General features: G+C 43.4%; 1 protein-coding gene across 3 annotated transcripts in view; it reads right to left on the reverse strand.

The window, feature by feature from the left end:
- Positions 1–16,487, reverse strand: part of DOCK5 (dedicator of cytokinesis 5) — a 99,667-nt gene that overhangs the window by 64,754 nt on the left and 18,426 nt on the right. For 2 of the 3 annotated variants that reach the window (XM_048927996.1, XM_048927995.1), the window contains exon 1: positions 2,110–2,309. In XM_048927996.1, coding sequence (XP_048783953.1) covers positions 2,110–2,152 — 43 coding nt within the window. In that variant the 5' untranslated portion in view covers positions 2,153–2,309. Of the gene's footprint in view, positions 1–2,109; positions 2,310–3,175; positions 3,229–16,487 lie in introns of those variants that run through there. The other variant, XM_048927997.1, reaches the window with a different exon arrangement.

Consider the following 16,487-nt stretch of genomic DNA (forward strand, 5'->3'; position numbering starts at 1 on the left):
TCACAGTATGTGTCTGTTGTTTCTAAAATCAGTGAACCTTCTGTATTCATACTTTACAGCCACCAACCCTTCCCCCTAGCAGCGAATGGAAGTTCTTACCCACACGAGAAGCTCAGAGTTTCCTTTCAATCCACATCAGCCTCTTGAAACTGAGGTATCAAGAGAAAACGCTTAAAGCCCCCTATGTTTTCCAGACAGAAGTGGACCTTTTCCATCTCATGGGATCACAGAATCACAGAATGGCCTGGGTTGAAAAGGACCACAGTGCTCATCTGGTTCCAACCCCCTGCTGTGTGCAGGGTCACCAACCACCAGAGCAGGCTGCCCAGAGCCACATCCAGCCTGGCCTTGAATGCCTGCAGGGATGGGGCATCACAGCCTCCTTAAAGGCCCTACAAAACAGCCATATACACCCCTAACCTATCTATGATGAGCAGACCCTACTGTTATTTCTGACAGTCAAATTAAGCACAGAAGCAAAGAGGATTGGCATCTGGGTGCAACGCTTCAGCACAGCACAGGGCACAACCGTAGAAGGGAAAGTGACAAGTCTGAGAATACCAAATTGACAGAATTAAGATTCATTAACACCACGTATCAAACACTGCCTGACAAAGTTTGTCGCTGCATAAATAATTCTGCTTGCTGCCTGTGGGTTAACCCTATCGGCTGTGTTATGAAATAAAGGCAATGGACTCCACATCAGTTGGGCCCATGAACGCATTCAGGGACATAAGGATCAGCTGGCAAACACACAGACCTACATGGAGAACTTCTACCAGCACATCTTATGGCTGGTAACATAAGGGAAGAGGTAGTTTGTTCTCCACCCTGCTTACTCACCAGCCAATGCCCTTTGCGGAGAGGAGCTTTCATAATCAGCAGTTGGCTCAGACCAACAACACAAAAAAATCACCCTGGAAGCAAGAAGAAATGTTGACGAGAGGAGTGCCTCTGATTCATCCTCCTGCCCAAGGCCATTCTTCAGGTAGAAGAGCCTCAGAAAGGTATGTTTTAAAAACAACAACAAAAACAACACAAATAAAACACATCTCGCTCAGCCATTCGGATTACAATTCTATATGTGCTTGATTATAACACCAATATTTTTCAACCCTGACGTCCAGAGTAATCTCACCAAGTCATACACGTGCTCTCCCACATACAAACAGGCTGTTCCCTACCCAGAAAGAAACAAAGTTCAGGCTGTAGGATATTCCACACCCTCACTGATACCTCGATAAGATTGCGCTGCATGCAGTTCCTCTGAACTTATTTAGCCAAACTGAACCCGCAGTCCTTGCAGAGCCACCTGGAAATAATTCACTTCAAGCTCAATGTGCAAACGTGCAGGACGGGGTTCCTCCCTCTTCAGCTCACAGACTGAACAACCAACCTCATAGGATCTGAGGGAATCGACCCTTCTGCATGCTTGCAATCAAAAACGCTCCTTGCATCAGTTGTGGAATGCACCGGGCACAAACGATCACCCTTTGTTAAAAGATCTATAAGAGCTAAAATCGACTATAAGGAATTGTTTCTGTCATTAGTGGTTTCCTGCCTTCTGTTCCGCGCCCAAAGCTTGCAATCGAGCTCAAAATTGTGTGGTTTTCTATTTGTCACGCTCTCATGAAAACGGGAACTTGTCTGCGGGTTTGCTTCCTCCTAAGGAAAACGGAGGCAGCATTCAGACATCCCCTGTGAACCCCATGAGGAGGGCAGGGCAGCAGGCACAAGGTGTCATCCCAGTAGGGATGTTTCCGATCCTGACTTACAACCTTCTTAACCTGTCATCGCAGCTTCCACGCGCATCTCCTTTCGGGGAGCGCTGCTCCGTTCGTCGTCTGCCGCTGTTACAGCGCTGCAGAGCCTCAATCACAAAGGTCAGCGCTGTGCGCAGCTCCCCGGGCTGCAGCCGAAGGCGCACCGCTGCCTCTATTCGCGCGGGTCCAAAGACTGCAAACCCGCAACTTGAAAGAGGAGAGGCTGAAATAAGCATCCAAAGGAGGAGAAAAGAGAGAGGGGCTGCGGCGGGCGGGGGGAGCAAAGCGCCGCGCGGGAGCCGCGACACGGGAGGGGAACGGGGCGGGGGTCCGGGCTGGCACTCACCGACCCCGTACTTCTCCCGCTTGGTGGGGATCCAGCGGGCCATGCCGGCGGCCGCTTCCCCGACGGCTTGGCTCAGAGCGGCCGTTCGCCCTCCGCCCCTCCGCGCCGCCTCAGCCCGGGCCGCTCCGCCATGCTACGGAACTTCCCGACAGCCGCTCTCAACTTTGCAGCCTCCCCGCTGCGCCGAGCGGAGCCGAGCCGAGCGGCTCGGAGGAGGGGAGAAGCGAGGGGAGGCGGATCGGATCGGCTGTGCTCGGCCCGCCCCGCCCCGCCCCGGCTGCGCTCCGTGCTGATGCTGCCAGGCTCCCAAACGAGTGTTTTAATATCAAACCCTAAATCAGTAAGGAAAAAAAAAAAAGGCTTTTTTAAAAGAATTCAAAGCATCTGGGGAACAAATAAATAAAAGTGGTCACGGGGCTGCGCTTTGAAAAAAAACAAAAACAGAAACCAAACACACAAAAAAACCCGGTGTTCTTGTTTGAGTTGGCACCTGATGATGTCAGCCTGCACTGAAGTGCGGTGAGCTGGGACGTGATAAAGTGCTTAAAAGTGGTGATAGGGAGAGAGAAGCTGTGTGCCTGCCCGGATCCTGCTGTGCAGGTCTGGGGTTCTGACCTGAACCAGACTGGCCGGCTTCCAGAGCTGTGCTGTCTGCGCTGCTTCTCAGCACCACCCACTGCCGATAGCCTTAATTCAGCAGCACCACTGAGAATCGCACCGTCATTTCTAAGCCGGGGGTGCAGTGAGAATGTCCCCGTCCTTACGGGGTCCTTACATCTCCTTGGGAAGTAACGAGACCTCATCTCTGCCTTTGCAGCATGCCTGTCTCCCATGGCAGGTGATGAACACTGTAAGCGTTCTGAATACCTGAAAACTCAACCACCTGTTTCATTGCACTGAAGCATGAAAATCCAGGGAGATCAGCTTTTTTCATTACTTTACATTACAAGTCAGAAGCACTGGGGATAGCTCTTGTGCTCAGCTGCTGCACTGCCCTGGGCAGATCACTTCATGTGAGCCCCACATGCATCCCTTGTGCATCTTCAGAGCAGCTTTCCATACATACCTCTCCCATCTATGCTTCTACTGAATTTAATTTGCCTTCATCTTCACTGGCGCCTGTAAGTGGTAGAGAAATATAAATAATAATTAATTACTAGTAATTTGCACTCTCCAACAGATAACCTTGATCCTTGCCAGCCCAACATAAGTACACTTGATATCATTACACGCCATAGTACCAGCATACAACATTTTCATAATACCTGCTGATCTGGTCAGATGCTCAGCCCATGCACAGCACATTACTCATCCAGCTGTGATGCACTGCAATGTTACCCTCACTAAAAAGACAAACCCTGCCTTGCAGTGACGTGCTCTGCTCCCAAGGGATGCTCACAACAGGACTGACCTGCTCCCAGCTATGCTTCTGAGCCACCGAACATTGTAACACTGCAGCATAGAGGTTGAATGTGGTCTCTTTCAATACCTGCACAGCACCTGAAGCTTCCACAGAGAATGTCAGTGGAAATTGGAACTGGTTAACTCATTTGTTTTTCATAAAAACCCTAACTAAACTCAGCCACCTGTGCATCAGATGCTGTACTGAGATGTACTTGAAGCCCTTGCTCTAACCCATAAAAGTCTGTAGTTGCTCGAGCTGAAGATTCAGTAGTGCCACTGAATGTAGTCCCATAGAGATTCCATGGGGAGCTGAGGGCTGACAGGAATTGCACAGTGCTGCCCAGGGCGCCCTCACCAGCTCAGGGGCACCTAAAAATTTCTTAAAGTTTGGAGAAGGTATATTGAGATATTTTACAAATCCTTTGCAAATTCTGGAAGATTCACTTGTTCCTTATATAAGGTTAATGCTGCAACCACTCCAGACCTTAATACAAAGAGCAATGCAATAATGCTATCAAGGCAGTCAAAGGGTGGTGGTTGTTCTGAGCCCCTCTGCTCTGATACCAGACTGTCTGGATGAGGCTGTTTGCTCTTTTAGCAGTGCCTGAAGTGTTCTTCATGTAAAAGCTTCAGTACTTCAAGCCAAACATTCCTCACATCATAACACCCAAAGTTAGTTAAAATTACTCTCTTTAGAAAGAGGGAAAAAAAAATCTCTTTCCTTGACGGTAAAGTTTGCTTCCTTTCCTTTTTCCTTATGCTATTCCTAATGGCTTTCCATAGCATCACACCAAATAAAGCAGCAGCTTGATGAGTGTCTCATAGATGACCAGAGAGGGACTGTGGAAAGTGGCTAGATCCGAGGCCAGAACAGCAAAGTGTTAGGAAGACAGTGACATGAGTTTTCAAAGAAGACCCACATTGTGGCTGCCAAGGCCTTTGGCTGGAGGTTCTCTAATGGAGAGTCTGCCAGCCTAAAAGCTTCATTTTACTGTAAGATTCCTGTTGATAGAGTTAAGCTGACTGAACTGAGCAGTATTTTCCAGCCCAGGTAAAGCAAATTCTTGGCAGCAAATGAAAAACAGAGCAAAACATGAAAGACAGACAAGCAGCAACTAGAATAGCTGGAGATAGTTGAATGATTTGTTAAATACAATGATTTGCAAGTGTTGGGGGCACAGGGAACAGGAAGCTGCAGCTTCCACTGAAAGTAGCTTTTGTTGAGGAAAGGCTTTTATTAATCTTATTTTACCAAATATTTTTCTTTTTATCTTTCAGTGCTTATGTGCTGTTTAAGCAGGGATGTTAATGGCAAAGTCTGGACCCTGTTCTTCTCTGCCCCTAACGACAGCAAGGTAGATAATTAAATTATCTTCAGGTTTACAGCAGAGATTATCTCTCTTTACATAAATCCCACCTCAAACCCACAAGATTGATGTCATGTTACAGCATTTATGTACATTATGTACAGCATGTACATGTCAAATTTGGGGGCAATTTGGGTGACCAGGATTCACAGGCATTCATAGGCACTGGGAATGTTGTATTCCTTTCACATTCCATAGTTGCCATTTATCTGACAGCTGTAAATCCTTTCTCTAAACTGAGCATTTCAGAACTTGAAGTTAGAAAGAACCCTGTGTCCTACAAACATTTCTGAAGCACTGCCTAACTGCATCCCTTGCTTTGTGCATAATTAGAGATGAAGAAATGTAATTCTAGTGCCCTCCTATGTTCCAAGTAAGAACTTCAATAGCTGAAGAATGTGCTGACCTTCACTGGATGAATGGAAACGGCAATGGAAAGCTTTTCCTATGGTAACACTTAGAATCCAGGCAGGTGACTGCAATAGTTCTGATCTTGCTGGATTCTGTGCATAGATAAAGAAAAAGGTGGCACTTGGATCAAGCAGCTCACGCTGTAATTTAAGCGAAAGAAGAGAAGCAGTGGAGAAAATAATAAAACTCTTGTTCAGGACAGTTGTACGTGCACGACCACACAGCAAAAAACCCTTCTACCACAATTCAAGCCCTCCACCTGATGAATGATCAGGTATAGATCAGAAATGGGCCCTCATTTTCCAATCACCAGCAGAAGTCATAAATTAAAAGCAACAGAGGAAGCCATATATGCAATTAAATATGCAAATACATACACTACAATAGAAGCTTTTCTCTATCTGCCTGTACATGTTTTATCATGCAATAGCATTTTGTTTTATCTGAAGATCTCGCAGCCCAGATATATGTATGTGTAGCTGACTGTTTCGCTGCATATTTCGTTACCCAAATAAGGCAAATGCTTGTATAACAATACTAGCTTGCATTATCACACTGTCAGCTCATTTTGTTGTTCTGTTAAAGCAACAGTGATATTTCTGAGCAACTTTTCAACTAAACCACTGATTTCACCAATAATGTTTTTTTCTGGATTGTTCTCTACCAACACAGCTGTGAGAAAGTGCAAGCATTCCTTATCTACACTGAGGTTTACAGCTGCCAGTACCCATCTTTCGATTATCACATAGAACTAAGGTACAACAAACTCATATAGAAATGTCCTCTCTGATTTAGGAGTAAAGAAAAAGCAAGATTTGCTCTTCTGCAAATACAGTTTGTTTTGTCTTCCTGCAGCGATGGAAGGAAACACTTCCTTCAGTGGAAAAAATACACAGCAGCTCTGTGAGCAGCCCATTGACCCAAGGTCTGATGTGAATGGGTGTTCCCTGTCTCTGTTTTATTTATATACGGTACAAATCACTTCTTAAGGAGGGCATACAGTATTTCTTTGTAGAAGGCAGAGTAGCAAACTCCGTGGGAGATAAAAACTGTCATCTTGCATGATATTTTGGGTTGACAAACGAGGAGAAGAGTGGATAAGCAATGTTTCTGAGAGACCCGATAGAGAAGATGCTATGTAAAGTTATTGCTTTTGTCTAAAAATCCCAGAAGTAATGATGGAGTTTCCTTTTCCAAAACTGATGCATGTCTTGGGGACAGATTTGTAAAGGGGTTCAGATGCTTAATGACATGAAAGGTGTCTAGTAGGAATTTGAAAGTACCTCAGATGCTAAATCCTGTGGAGTAAGTTTGGAGTCTTGGAGGAGTCAAGAGGACTTTACTTCTCCTTAGCAGCAGCAGCTGGCATGACCAGCAGCCCCAGCGTGGGACAAGTCTGAAGCCACAAAGTTATGCAGTTCCACTGGATTTCCTCCACGCCACCCCTGCATTTCTTCAGTCCTGATGGTCAGAGCTGTTGATTTTGGTAGTTATGCATTACTGAGCTGCAGTAACACAGCACTGTGTAGCATAATGGTTCACTAGACAGGCTTATCACTTTTTTCTCAGGAGGAATTCCAGATGAAAAGTAATCATCTCTGTTTCATGATTTGGTGCAAAAAATTCCAAAGCCGTTTGAGTACTGAAACCTGACTCTTTTTCAATTAGACAGGAATGGGGACTGTAACAACCCTTAGGCAGCTTTGGAAAAGTCTGCCTTGATGTATCCCTAGGTCAGCTGAACAGGTTCTGAGTAATCAGTTAGTTGGTGTTTCCATTTTAATAGCTTTGTATTTTTATGTCTGAGTTTATTACAATTTCAAAGCAGTTTCCCTACTCCTCCTCCATCTGTCTCTTAGTAAGGATTGATAGAAGAATCTTCCCATCTACTCTGCATTTTCTCCAGATGGTAATCTCTTCCTTTGTTCAGACATGAATCCTACCCATGCAAATCAAAGGACCAATCATGCAGTCAACTTCTACAATTGCTGCAAAACTCCAGTGAAGCAAAATACGCCAAGGAAAGTGCAAATGTTAATAGGATGTCTGTAACACTTAAGAGTATCTCCACCGCTGTATGATGCACGGAAACATTTTCACTTACCTGCACCAATACAAGCAGGCCAAAACCTTACTCCTGTAGGTTCTGTTAAGTCCCAAATTCAATGTTCCTGATATAAAATGCAAGGAGATATGGTACCTCAAAGCGTGCAGCATTCAGAGATCTGGCTTTAAAACTGCTTCTAGCTATCTTCATCATCTGTAATTCACCTGAGCCCATTTACTGCTGCCACGTGCACTGAGAAAGAGCCCTGTGGGCCAGCATTAAATTCTGCTCTTCAGCTCACAAATGAGCTACTGTTGGGAGCCACGTTAGTAACTCATTCCGTGGACATGATCTTCGGTGGATGTAAATCAGCACAGCTTCATTGAAATCAATTGCTTTGTTTGCTTTTCACGCTTCATGCTCCAAATGTTCATCTCAACAATGACAGATAGAGTTGTGACATTCAAATGTTGGTCTCAGCAATGACAAATAGGGTTGTGACATGAACTTCAGTTGGAGATCACCTGACTGCTATGTTTCATCTTGGGATAACAAGACCTTTCCCAACAGCTGCATATTAAATTGTTTTATCTTGCTTTCAAACTTCTTTTAAAAAGATTAGCAGAAAGCATAGGTAAAGGTTATCTTGCTGTTCCCTTTCTCAAAAAGATTGCTGCATGTTTGATGAAAGGTTTTGCAAGCCAGTGGCCTCAGGTAAAATCTCAATCAAAATTGCTAGACTTAAATTTGTGGTTATTTCTAGGGAATAACAGAACAAGCAAGTTTGACAGAAATAGACTTCAAGCTTTTATTGCAAAATCTGTGAAGATAAAGATCTCTGTAACCTTGTTCTGTCAACAATGGATCTGAAGAGGTATGTGTTACCTAAATGGAGCCTGCCATAAACTGTGAGCAATGTCAGCACATTTAAGGAAACAGCAGAACACTTTATCAGCTGATAGAAGCAAGCAGTCCTTCACCAATGTTGGTGCTTCTTTGCATGAGCTGATGTTGTGCCAGAGGGGAAGATGCAGATCTTCAGTGCGTGACTGAAACGGGACAGAAACTTCCACTAGAAACGATCATTATGAACTCATGTGACTGGTTTGGTATTTCATCAGAGATGGAGAGAGAAGGAAATTTGTCTTCGTGTCCCAGTCTTGTACCCAGTTACATTCTGGGTTATTCAGAACTCCCTCAGCTACTGATGGGAGCTTTACAAATTAAGAATGACAAAAAGCAAGAAGCAAGCAACTCTTTCTTCAAAACTAAAGCCATTTCCATTCTTCACAGTAAATCAGCCTGAAGTCCAAGAAAATACAGAGTATGAGCTTAAATAAACCATTTTCACTTGTGTTTTTTTCTCAAGGGACACTCTAAATCATAGAGGAAGAACAGTTTCAATGGCAGCACCATTTAGAACTAGATTCCATGGCTAATCGCTGTGAAGTGAGGAGCAAAATCTCATTTTTTTCAGTCCATTATTAGAGATTTGTTCAGAGCCTGCAACACAAACCTAAGGATTCCAGATTCCCATACTCTGCTTTGGCCATTTTATTTTACCCATTAGCTATTTTATGACAAGAAAAATTGAGGCTGGAGGAGGAACTCTATCAACTCTATCACAGCTAAATGGTCATAGGGTTATATTTTCAACTGCTTATTCATTATTATATTGTGACAGTTATTCACTTTCTACCATTGTTTCTGTATAATACAGCAGCTCCATGAATGGTTTGGAACTGTGATAAGAGAGCACAGAGTTTTGCTAGATTTGAAACAGAAAAGAAGCATCCCCAGGGCAATATTTGTTTTATGACACCATTTCACACTGTGAATATTTCTGGGCTCCTTCCTTCTATCTGACTGAATAATTGCTGTGGAGATAAATGTTTTGTAGAAATGTATAGCTGATAAATATTTAATTCCAAGGCTAACATACTGTGGGGTTTGTTGTGCTATATTGTTCCTATTTACTATAGAAAATTAAACCAGTTTTATCATCAGTGAGATTAAACAGAGCTCACTTGATTTCAGGATGGGAGAACAAACACATTGCTGCTGCTGTTGTGGCACAATTCACCCACCCATAAGAGACACTTCATTGCAATAGATGAGAGGATAAAAGATTACTGATTCTATAATTACTCCATTTACAAAGCACGGAACAGCAAGGAAAGCTGTGATGAAATTTGGTTTTAGCACTCTACATAGATAGAAAGAGATTTTGCAACACTTGAGTTGAAAGATGAAGTACAACGATGGATGTATTTGGGTCAGCTGGCAGTCTGGGATCTCAGACATTTACTCTGCTTATTTACACCAGTAGGAAAAACTCAGCCTGCTTTCATTCTATTCCTGCTTCTTTCCTACCACGTAGGCCAGAACTCTCAACTGGGGTCACTATGGCACAAGTGCAATAGAACAGGAGCTACCAAGAGGCTGGCAAACTCTCATTTTGTATTTTACTTTTGTTCCAGTGATCCCAGTCCTCCCTCCTCTTTGTGATCATGTGAAAGATTAAAAGGAGGAAGTGCTGGCAGGCATTTTCATTAAGAATCACTGGCTAATTCCAAAGTGGCTATTAGTAGAAGCCCTCTTGCAGTGCCTGTGGTATCTATCCATCACAGATGAATCATGGATATCGACTATTTTATATTTTAATGCAACTCTTACATCTTTAATGTCTGAAGAGCTTGTTCCCGAAAGTGTCCTCAGCAGGGAGCTGTGTGGCCAGATTTAATCAAAATATTCAGGGCTGGAAATGAGCTTCCAATAATTCTTCGGACTCGTGAGCAAATGTCATATTTCTCTTCAGCAGACTGCAATCAATAATTCCTTGCATAAAAGCAATACTCCTCCTTCCTCTGCTCCTGGGAAGTCTCTATGTTGTGTGTTATCACAAGTCTCAGCTTACATTCCACTTCTCCCAGCTGTGACAATACTGCCTTCTTCCTCTGCCTTTCATGAAAGGGGCACGGAGCCTCAACACAGTTCTGCCGGTAACATTCACAGACACCTTCTGTTGTCTCAGTGCTCAAAGGCATGAGGTTAATTCTAACACAGGGTCTAACAGATTGTTTCATCCCTTCAGAGGAGCGAAACTATTACAGCTGTTGGGAGGGAAAAGAATCTCAGCTTAGAACTGAGGGCAGCAGAGATCATAAATCCCTGAGAATGGGGATTAATGACAGATGTATCAAAGATGAAGAAAAAACTCACTAAGTGCCAAAATCAAAAGAAAGCACTGGGATAGAGGGAGGGGGGGCTTTAGAAATCGTTTCTTTTAAAAGGTCTGAGCATACAGCCCTCACAGGAGTTGATATGCAGCACAAAAAGAGATCCACAAACGTTTCATCTCAAGAGAAGTCCTCAAGGTTACCGCAGTCCCATTTGCAAGTAGATGCTGTTACATATTTGAAACGCTAGATGCCACCAAGAGATCAACGTGGGGCACAGTTTGCTCTGCAGAGCTCTCAGCCCTCAGACCCCTTTGTGCCAAAGCTACAGCTCAGCTGGGGGCAATGGCCTGCTCCCTTTGCAGGAGAAAAAGAAAAGCAGTTGAAAACTGCTCCACAAATGCATTTTGCACAACTGATGAATCAGGATGCAGGATTTCAGTTTCTGCAATGTTGCTTCCTACCAAATTACTTGCCTAGCTCAAGTATTTCTGCAGCAAAGATGAGATTTCTAACTTCTGCATGAAAAACTACCTCCTCCAGCACACAGAAATGACACAAGATGTAACTGAATGACAGTTCTACTCTCAGTATTTACTGTGTGAAAACAAAAAGGGCATTTGTAGAAACAAGATCTTTAAGGATTTCTTACAGACAAGCACATCAACTTCAACCATCTTTGCTTTTCAAAGCCTGAACAGGCAGTTCAAAATTCAAACAGTGATTATGTGATTCCTACAAAGCAAATTGAAGATAAACCTCACAGCAATGCAACAAATACCTTCTGCATGCTTCTCTGTAAACTACACCATCCTCATTGTATTTTGAGCACTCTGCTTGCCTATTTTTCAGTAAAACTTCATGTTCCGAGTCACTGTGGGAGCAGCACAGCCGGTGAGGTGTGATAGTGCCAACTGGCTGAGCAGTGACTCAGTGCAGCACATTCTCTACGGGTCCTACAGAAAATGGGAACCATTGCCTTGCACGGGATGGTTTTGTGCACTGTGGAAGACAGCAGTTCTGCCACTTTGCTACGCACAGCAGTTGGCAGCAGCTGACAAGGAGTCACTTGTTCCAGTAGGAAACAGCTCGTGCTGTGCTCAGACCCGTGCCCTCACCATGCACCACGCTGCCACTGCCAGCACCGCCTGTGACCCCCTCCCAAGCTGGGCTCAGCACCTCGTTGGCGTTTCTCTCTGCAGGCGATTTAAGACAGACTGTCCCTGCAACAGCATAATGCAGCTCACGCCCAAGGAGAACACAGTGACAAGGCACTATTTCTGCTGCTCTGTGCCTGGGCTGACGTCAGATCACTGTTGCCAGGCATTCAGGGTATGTGAGCTGCCTGTGGCAAAGCAAAAGCAACCAACCAAGCAAAAGAAAATAAAATTACTTGCTGGCAAATGGTAACTCTCTGTAGTAGCTCAGAAAAAGCCCCGTCTTCCTATTATTCTGGATTTTAATTAGTGAGTTTAGTGTAGAAATCATATAGAAACAGATTGCCAACACCCTGCCCAAACTGTCCTCTCTAACACAGAGGTCTGGAAACACTAATTTGTTAATCAAATCGACACGGTAGGAAAGGGAGGAAGACTTGATTGTATTATTTCTTTACTGACATTGAAGACTAATCTTAGCAAGACAACATCTGATCCACTGCCAACTCTCATGGTGAAGGATTAAACACTGCAGGACTCCAGAATCAGACCTATATTCTTTTATGAGTGTATGCAGTAGCACAAGTAGAGAGATCACAGATGATGGCCTTTAGCCCAGACCGCAGCATAACAAATAAAAGAAAAAAACTGCACAAAAAAGATGGAGTCTTTTGTCCTTAAGAACATTTTGTGTGTGTGTGCTTACGTGCAATCTATAATTACTTGTCTAAAGTCTGCATGAGAAAACAAATGAGAGCGCTGGATCTCAGCTGCTGTCAGTCAGTCCCACTCTGCTGCCTTCAGTGACATGCTGACACCTCTCAGGGCTTTGAACGTTTCTCCATATTAAGACATAAATCCACCAATTAAGCAGCCAGCTCCAACTCTATTCAGTTTGGTGATTCAGCTCTTTGGTTTCAGTGAGTACCAGATGGGACGGCTGATTCATAGGTAGCAGTTCAATATATTGTTTGAGGGAAGGAAAGCAGAAGCAGATTTGATTTGCAATTTGACGAAGCCATCCCTGGCCCCACCAACCTGGCAATGTTTGTTTCAGCACTGCAGGGAACAGGCAGATCTCCTGGTGAGGCACACCATTGTTTTCTCTGCATTCCTTCTTCTAAGAAGGAAAATTCATAGTGCTTTACCTTCTGCTTGGCTACTTCCAGTTTTTGCCTACTTAGGAAAAATTCGGTTAGGTTCCATTACAAACCATAAAATACACTGTAGGGAACCATTTCTCAGTTAGCTACAGCCCCCATTCTGAGTGGGATCTGCTCTCATACTCTCATTTCAGTCAGTAGGCTTACTTCCCTAAACAAGTATTCCAATCTTATTAACAGCACTGCTTAATAGCACAGTACAATTAGCCAGTAAATCTCTACTGACAGGAAGAGAACAGCATTTCTATTACTTGATCTCAGATGTGATACAGATTACTTGATACAGACATTATACCCGTCTTATAGCTCAGAGGAAGGAATGCAGGACAAATGTGGATCACCTTGAGTGTTATCGAAAAAAAAAAAGCCAGCACAGTGAGTCCTGGCAGAGTCCACATGAGATTCAAATAGGGTATATACCTAGAAATGTTCCAGATTTCTATTTACGTCAGTTTTGGCAAGTTTCCTTCTCTGAAATTACATAAGATTAATGCATTCACATGATGTATTGTCTCATCATTCAAGGATGCCACAATCTTGCATTAGTATCATCTTTCCTTTTCTCCATCTATCACCACAGGACTAGTGTTTTAGAGGCCAACAGATAAGGTCCCTTCCAGCTCACCAGTTTTGCACATTTGCTTTCAGACTCCATCTCTGATTTGTGAGGAATTGGTCACAAACAAAGCACCTGCTACTACCTTCTGGTCTTAGCTGTGCTGTAGGGTCAGTACCCAGTGTATTAACTAGTGAGCCATTATTTCTATCAGCCAACAGTTTTAAGCTGAGAACATTCCTAAATCTGTTCCTGATAGTTACAGTGAGTTTTAAGGCTTTGGAAGAATCCATGCTGTTATCCCAACTTCAAGCCTTCGTATTTCTGTTTCAGAGATGATGTTTTAGCTCTGGTCCCACCTGCTGCAGAACACTGCATTCCCTGGAAAGGATCGTTTGGAAGCTGCCTGTTTCGATCAGGCAGGGCTGCTGCCGTCCTGCGGATTGACGCTTGGTGGCACTCCAGTTCAGGTAAGAGAAAGTAAAGATAGAGATGAATCAGCAGCATTTCACTGCTCCTATGGCTGATGCACTGTGTCATCTAAAGGGGTTTGCGCTGTTCCAGAGGTAACATTGCTCAATGAGCTTTGAAGTCTGGCTCTGCACTTCCTCTGGAAATATATGTGCTCCCTAACTCTAAGTGAAATGCTAGCCACTCCGTGTTCTGCAATCTCCTCTGAAGTCTCTGCAGGACTTCAAATAGAGAACTCTCACGACATTGGAGGAGATTAAACAAGTGCTATCTCATTTTCAGTGCCAGAAGTACTGTGAATTCTTCACAGATGAGCAGAAATTATGCCTGCTGCTTTATAATTACAGAGGCTGATCTTGCAAACTGTCCTTAATATTAACAAGAAGCCTGATTAGTTTTTGGTGGACTCCACATATTCTGCAGGAGCCCATGCATACAAATGTGTTAGCAGCATGAGTCTGTTAGGATACACAAGTTGCTACTAAAATGATAGCCTCAATTATTTAAGATTTGGTTAAATATCACCTTTTGATTTCAATGAACAAAATAGCTGACACTGCTTCGACTCGGTAGAAAAAAGACCAAGTCATAGATGCACATTATGATCAGAAGTTCAGTTATAAGGATTAGATCTGAGTGTGAAACCACAAGTACATTTAGTGACATTGGAACTCTTCTTATAGCAACACCATATGCCAGAGAAGTAATAAATTACAAGGTAGTTTTAAAAAGTCTTCTTTAAACACAAAAATAGCTGCGAGCACTAAGTTGGTAATAGACAAATTCACAGGTTTTAAATATGATACTTCTGTCCTAGATGGATGTTTATATATAACGGGAGCAAGCACTCAGGAGACTACAGAAAGCTTTATACAGTGTGCAATGACTTTGTATGTGGCTCTGGACCTGCCCAGTACAGTCAGCACTGCAGTCCCAAAGGCAGAGGATACATTTCAAGATCTCTTCTTTTAATCCTCTAACACCTGCTTCTCAACACTTTAAGAAGCCTTTTATGACTGCGGGTAAAATGAGTTTGAGGGACTGTTAAAAATCTCAGGGATATTCAATAGCCTAATAATCTCCTTTATATAAGTGCCAAGTCGATCCAGAAACATTCAGCAACTGCTGCAAAATACGTTTGATGACTACGTGTAGTTGCTAACAGGGTAAGATAGCACAGTGTGCCCAAATCCCTGCCTAGCCCCCTTCTATATGCAACAGAACCTTTAAACTCACCGAAAGCTCAGATTCACTGACAAAAGTTTTTGGTTTAAGCAATGGGTGGCAGAGCTGGGGATGTGTGCTACACCATGGTTCCCACCCTTCATGAGCTACTGGTCAGCTTCAGATCAACGGCCATTCTTGTTCTATCTCCAATTATCATAAAATAAGGAGAGTTAACAAAGACAGACAGAGCCCAAATTGAACCTCACTGCAGCAGAGACTGCAGCAAGTGGATTAGACACACCCTATTAAAGATGCAGTACATCATTTCTGCCCTTCAAGCTTACTTTATCCCCTTTGCTGCAATGCTGTCGGCAAACACAAAGCTTAACCCTTCTCTGGGCAAAGAAAAGCAGGCATTAAACTTTGTGGTGTTCAAGCTAAAAGCACCAGGATCTATATTCACCTACCTCAGAATCTCAATATGTTTGTATATAAAAGCATCTGTAAAGAATATTTTGGTTTGTTACTTTTCACATCGCAAGTGTTTGCTGCAGAGGAACAGGGTTTGCAAATGCCTGCCTGAGAATCCTAATTGCTGGATGTTCACTGCAAAGATCCACTACAAGGCTTGCATGACAGTGCAGTTTTCCCCAGTCCATCTGATTTGTATGGCAAACTTCAGCATGGGTTCCACCCAAATTCTTTGGTTAAACTTTGTTGAAATTTATATTTTCAAGTCACTGAAAAAAAATAAAATGCATTTTTTGGTGGAAGATTGGCTGTTTGTAAATTCAGGTCAACCCTCAGCAAACAGTTCAGCCGGAGGAATGAAGGAAAAGTAGAACTTTACTGAAGCTGGAGCACAGAAATATTTTCTAAACAAACTCCTTAAAATCTTCATTTCACAGCTGACCTGAATTTCTTCCAACATCAAAATTTTGTCTGCCAAACAAATCCATCTATTACATCTTTGTCTCTTCTTCCTTGATGCTGACTAAAATTCCTATGCAAGGATTTAAGGAAATCCAGAGAAAATATTTTGTAGTTCACCAATTCTAGGTTGTCTGTCACTGGCCTTCAAGGGAGCTGCTGTAGGCAATAAATTGGAGCAGTCCCAGAGGTCAGACCTATTTGAATTTGGGAAGAGCCAAGCCAGCATTATCCTCTCTACCCTGTGAAGGGCAGCCCAGATTCTGAGCCTGAGAGCACACAGTGAGAAACCCATGGGGCTTTGTTAGTGACAAAGCAGAATGGACAAGAGGGTTGTGCTGCACAAACCTATGCCCTTACCTAACTACATTAACACTCCAATCACCTGAGGCTGCTGGGGGAAAAACAAAATGAAGTGTAGCACCATGCAGAGGAAAGCAGTGATGCTCCTTTTAGAGAGCATGCAGCTAAAGGAACAAAGAAGAAATGTCACATGAAAACACAAACAAGAATGGCAATGGGGCAT

Source organism: Lagopus muta, chromosome 27 (assembly GCF_023343835.1).
Source record: "Lagopus muta isolate bLagMut1 chromosome 27, bLagMut1 primary, whole genome shotgun sequence".
Classification (NCBI taxonomy): Eukaryota; Metazoa; Chordata; class Aves; order Galliformes; family Phasianidae; genus Lagopus; species Lagopus muta.